This window comes from Octopus bimaculoides, chromosome 24 (genome assembly GCF_001194135.2).
Source record: "Octopus bimaculoides isolate UCB-OBI-ISO-001 chromosome 24, ASM119413v2, whole genome shotgun sequence".
Lineage (NCBI taxonomy): Eukaryota > Metazoa > Mollusca > Cephalopoda > Octopoda > Octopodidae > Octopus > Octopus bimaculoides.
The window spans coordinates 13,375,455-13,381,582 of NC_069004.1; the positions used below are offsets into that span (position 1 = coordinate 13,375,455).

The window sequence follows — 6,128 nt, forward strand, 5'->3', positions numbered from 1 at the left end:
GGTTGATTTCTTTGACTAAAAATCCCTTTAAAGCAGTGCTCCAGCATGGCTGCAGTCAAATGTCAGAAACGTGTAAAAGAATAAAAGTATATATATATTATCCATGCGTGTGTGTGTCTTTGTGTCTGTGTTTGTACACTTGCCAACCAGTGCTGGTATGTTTATATCCCTGTAACCTAGCAGTCTGGCAAAAAAACTGATAGAAATAGTGCCAGAGTTTTAAAAAAATTAGTACTGGTGTCAATACATTCAACTAAAAATTCTTTAAGGTGCTGCTCCAGCTTGTCTGCAGTTTTATGACTGCAACAAGTAAAAGAAAAAAAAATGAAAGATTCCAAAGTTGACACCTTCTTTACTTGATACTGGAGTGGGTCAAATATTTTAAGATTTAATTTTTAGGGTCACTTCACATTAAAATGTGAACATGGCACATGCATGGCTATGTGGTAAGAAGTTTGCTTCTCAACTACATAATTGTTCTGGGTTCAGTCCCTCTGCCTGGCACCTTAGGCAAGTGTTTTCTACAAAAAGCCTTGGGTTGAGCAAAGTCTTGTGAGTGGAATTGGTGGATGGAAACTGAAAGAAGCCCATTGTATATATACGTGCATGTGTGTGTGTGTGTGTGTTTGTGTATGTCTGTGTGTCTTCCGTCACTGCTTGACAATTGGTATTGGTATGTTTGCTTCCCAGTAACTTAGTGGTTCACCAAAAGGAACTGATACCAGTAAGGCTTAAAAAATACAAGTATTAGGGTTGATTTGTTTGACTAAAATTCTTCAAGGCAGTGCCCCAGTCTGATAGCTGAAACAAGTAAAATAATAAAAGAACAAAAGAATGGCTGAAATACTGGTGAAGACAAAGGCTAGATTCAAACAGATACACTGTGGGTCCTCTGTGTGTACATCTGGGGTACAGATTTGCATTGGACTGACGCCCTTGACATTTTATGCCTGTATATCTGGATTGGTTGGTGGGGGGCGTGTTGGATTGTCCCACTGAACATCCTGAGATAGGGTGGAGGTGCTGGACTGACATGCTGGACATTCTATCTCTGTGAGGTAATATTTATTCTCATTTAAACCTGGATGTTCTGTTAGAACAAACTATACTGCAGTAGATACCACGAGAGAAACTCTCATTCTGACTTTTGGTGCTGGGGAGATGAATCCCCAAGAACTCCAGTGCCAAGACAACCAAATCATGTGATTTTGACCTTCCTTGGTCTTGTCAAAGATGGATGCTCAACCATTAGAGATAGTAGAGTCTCATCTCCCTCCCAGCGATATACAGAATAACAGTGCCAGCAGATTCCCACTAGCGATGTAAACAAGAATGTATTTTGCACCAAAAGTCTATAAGAGAGTTTCTCTCATGGTAACCACAGAAGTATAGTTTGTTCTAATAGAACATCCATGTTTAAGTGGGGATAAATATTACCTCTTGGTATTAATGCTGCCTCTGTCGCTAATATATATCCTATCTCTATATCTAAGGGTAGCCTGACACCTTAACATTTATACTAAGCACAGGTAACCTTTTTCTAAGAAGTGGGCCACATGAGACATGATTCATCAACAGTGTGGATGGGGAGGGATGCATTCCTAAAAAATTTCATGGTAATTTTTCATTGGCATAACAGTTAGAAAGTCCCACAAATGACAGTTTACTTTTGACTGATTTAAATCTTGAAATATGTGGTCCTTTCCAGCATTGATGAGGAAGTATGTCAACCATGGTATAAGGGTCTGTGTTGAACCAAACTTTTCCACATCATCATCATCACTTAACATCTGTTTTCTATGCTAGCATGGGTTGGACAGAATGACCCAAGCTGGTTAGCTGGAGAGCTGCACCAGGTTCCAATTTGTTTTGACATGGTTTCTACAGCTGGATGCTCTTCCTAATGCCAACCACCTTACAGAGTATGCTGGGTGCATTTTACATGCTACCAGCATGGGTGCATGCAGATAAAACTGACACAAGTGCATTTTATGTGGCACAAGCATGAATGCATTTTACATAGCACTGTCACAAGTGTATTTTACATGGCACTGGCACGAGTGCATTTTATGTGGCACCAGCATGTGCAGTGTTTTCATATTTTGGGGTGAGAGTGGGGAATGTTGGCCTGACCCTCTGAGTATCCTGTATCTGTGTATCTGGGGTGAGTGGTTTGCTGAACTGGCACACGAGAAATTTTGACATTTAGTTTCGGGGTGTTTTCTTTTGGTGTTTGGTTGGTTAATAGAAATTTGATTAATCAAAGCTGAGTGGGGTGTAGAAGTACGCAATGCCAGCTATGATTAAACTCTTTGTTGCTGTAAATCCTCACTTCCACCGACAATGAAGTCATTGTGAAAACCATAATTCAAATGCCAGCACTCAGTTATTTTACAGAGACAAAAAAAAAAAGTACTAACAAATTTTGTTTCTTTTCTTGGAATCCGGGCATCAATTATTCCAACGACTCCATATGATTTTTTGTTTATGTCTTCAAATACAGCCTTTCCTGGTTTATATGTTCCTGGTCCTGGAGTATTCTGGAAATATATAAATAAACAAATAAATAAATAAGTAAATAAAGAAAGACAGACAGACAGACAGACAGATAAGATTTAATGTGAGATGAAAGTGGAGGAAAATTATCCTGATTTTTCTCCTTAATCATATAAATTCTTTGAAACTTGCAGATGTTATAGAGAGGCTAAGGTATTGATCATCTTACAGATGGCAGGAACTCTCAGATAAAAATCTAGTTAAGTGGATGCCTTTCACTGATTCTATGGCAAGGAAAAGACTTGAACTTTTCTTGTACAGGTGCCATGATAAAATGGATCCAATGCAAGACTTTAAAGGTAGTCAGTGAAAGGAATGGTATCCAGCTGTAGAAAACAAGCCAAAATAAACTATAGTGAAATGTAGAGCCTCCACCACATTTAGAAGGCCAGTAACTCCAAATAAGAGCTGTTTTGGACTGTGCTGATTCATCTAACACAGTGTTTCTCAACATTTTATACTTATGGACTCCTCTGATTACTATTCTGTTCTGGGGAACCCCCATAGCTATTTGATATCTGAAAACTAGTTTTATAGATGCTTCTTTCGAAATTCCTGTTTTGTTCATCACACATTCTACTTGTGTAGGATGAACTATGGTAAAATGTCAGGGAAAGAAAGAAACCATGCTGTTTCTTGAAATTAATAAATCTAAAGCAGAATTTTTTCCTACACTTATAAAATGTTACTGTGGACCCAGTTTACTATTATGCTGGTGTGGATCCCCCCAAAAGCTTGTTTGCCCCCTCCCCACAAGAGTCTTATGGACCCTGGCTGAGAACTACTGACATAACATATGGAAACCAGACATACAACAATGATGGTTATGAGAGGTCAAGAAGTTCATTTTACAACCATGAGGACTTTGATTCAAGTCCAGTGTGGAGCATCTTTTGTTAAAGACATTTACCATAACTATGTATATATCAGGTTGAATAAAAAGTAAGCAATGTTTTGAACCATAAAGAATTTGTACGGGATTTTTGCAGAGTTTCGAATTTTTTAAAACATTTTTTGCAATTATCTAATAATACAAACATAGACTTGCCCAAATGCATCAATAAATTAATATTGATATTTTTTTCACCGTTGTTAAAATCATCTGAAATGAAACTTGTCGAAGCATGATATTTGAGCAATTTTGCTATTCAACTTAGAAAAAGGGTGCAAAGCAGCTGAAACTGCTCACGATATCAACAAAATGTTTGATGAGGAAATGACTAGTGAGTGATCAGCTCAAAAAGGGTTTAAATGATTTTGCAGTGGGGACCTGAGCCTTGAAGTTCGTGAGCGTAGTGGACGCCCATCTGTCATTGGTGATAGTCAGTTAAACACTGTCATTGAGAAAGATCCATGTAAAACCACTTGAAAACTAGCAAAAGAACTTCAAGTTAGCCAGAAAACTGCCAGCAACCATTTGCATGCGATCAGAAAATCAAAAAAGCTCAACAAATAGGTACCACACAATTTGAATGAAAATTAGAAAATGCGCAGATATGAAATTTGCTCATTGCTTCTTCTCTGTAACCAGACTAATCCATTTCTTGACTGTGTTGTAGCTTGCAATGACAAGTGGATTCTGTACAATGATAAAAAAAAAAGTTCTTCACAGTAGTTGGACCAAAATAAAGCACCGAAAACTTTCCCTAAATCCAAGCTCTTCAAAAGGATGGGTATGGTGACTGTTTGGTGGTATACTGCTGGACTCATCCACTTTAACTTCTTAAAGCCCAGAAAAACCATTAATGCAGAAAGAAGCTCTAACAATCATTTTTGCCATGAAGAAATTTCAGAGATTTTTTCACAGTAGAAATGTTTAGGCTACAAACTGATCACTGACCATTATTATCAATTTTTGGTTAAAAAAAAACAAACATAAATTCCTACTCATACAGCAAATAGGTTACAATGCTGGGGTACAATATTGCACTGTCCCATATAGGACGCCACACTTGGTTAGCAATTATGTATGTATGTATGTATGTATGTATGTATGCATGTGCATATGCACGCACACACAAACACAGAATGAAGCTACTATATATTCTATGTTTACAAATAACTATGCAAATACTATATGTTTGTCTTTGTATATATGTGCTTATGTGTGTTGTGTGTACATCCATGTCTCTGTTAACTCAGTCACTAGATGAATGCAGATTGATAATCTCAGCCTGATAATTAGTTACAGTGTGCATAGCTAGTTGCATAACTATTACATTAAAAACTTCAGCTAGATAAGAAACATATGTAGTGTACATTTTACCTGACATAAGTTCTGGAATCAATACACTCAAAGTTAAAAAAGAGAGACAAGGAGAAAGCAAGACATATACATTAGGAGCCAGGTCCTTTACGCCACAACCATCATCATAATGTCTTCTTGTGTCATAGGATCAATATAAAACTAAATCTTACCTGTGTTGATGGTTTGAACCTACTCTCACTGGAATGACATATACCATAGATACTGGATGGTTTTGCTGCCAAAATGTTAATGAAATCTTTTGGACTGTAAGTGCCAGGTCCTCTGTTTCGTTCCTATGAGAAATGTAAGAAGAGAATCCATTTTCAGAGGAATATTGGAATAGTTATCATTACTTCATAATGGAAGGAAAAAAGGGTACACAATATCTTCTTTTATTCTTTTACTTGTTTCAGCCATTTAACAGCAGCCATGATGGGGCACCACCTTGAAGAATGTTTAGTGGAATGAATCGATGTCATTACTTTTGTGGAACCTGAACCTTTTACAGGCAAAGTTGCCCCTTCGCAGAATTTGAGCACAGAAAGCAGAAAGCCAGAACAAAACGTTACATTTGATGCTCCATTGATTCTGCCAACATGCACACACACATGCACACATACACACACACACACACACGCATACACACACACAGGCGGTGAGCTGGCAGAAACATTAGTATGCCGGGCAAAATGCTTAGCGGCATTTCATCTGCCACTATGTTCTGAGTTTAAATTCCACCGAGGTCGACTTTGCCTTTCATCCTTTCGGGGTCGATTAAATAAGTACCAGTTACGCACTGGGGTCGATATAATCGACTTAACCCGCTTGTCTGTCCTTGTTTGTCCCCTCTGTGTGTAGCCCCTTGTGGGCAGTAAAGAAATAACACACACACACACACAGATGACAAAGTGCTGTATATTTTGTGCTAGGGCTAGGGCAGGGTAGCAAGCACTCCAGCTGCTCAAACAAACTCTATACTACAGCAGAAAAATAAACACTTTTATGTTGTTGAACATGGTGTGATGATGGTGATGACGATGACAGTGATGGCTGATGACAACAATGATGACAAGGATATCTCTGCTACCAACTGTGATTACAGTGCCGTTGGTAGTGGTATCAATGATACCAATGACAGTAATTATGATGTTGGTGGCGGTGGCGGCATTGCTTTTGGCATTGTTGTAGGTGGTGGGGGAGTGTTGTGGGGGGGGGTTGTGGCAATGGTGGTATAGTGGGGTGTAGTGTTGGCATTGTTGTTGTTGTTGTTTGTGGTGTTAGTAGTGGGGTGGTGGTGGTGGTGAGTGGTGTTGGTTGTGGTATT

General features: G+C 38.5%; 1 protein-coding gene across 1 annotated transcript in view; it reads right to left on the minus strand.

Moving 5' to 3' along the window:
- The window catches only part of LOC106882743 (lymphocyte expansion molecule), a 43,966-nt gene extending 38,146 nt beyond the window's left edge, over positions 1-5,820 (minus strand). Inside the window, exons 1-3 of the mRNA XM_014933517.2 lie at positions 5,803-5,820; positions 4,975-5,097; positions 2,421-2,540 (exon numbers count right to left, since the gene is read on the minus strand). Of these exons, the coding sequence (XP_014789003.1) occupies positions 2,421-2,540; positions 4,975-5,097; positions 5,803-5,820 (261 nt within the window). The remainder of the gene's footprint in view (positions 1-2,420; positions 2,541-4,974; positions 5,098-5,802) is intronic.
- Positions 5,821-6,128: the final 308 nt, after the last annotated feature.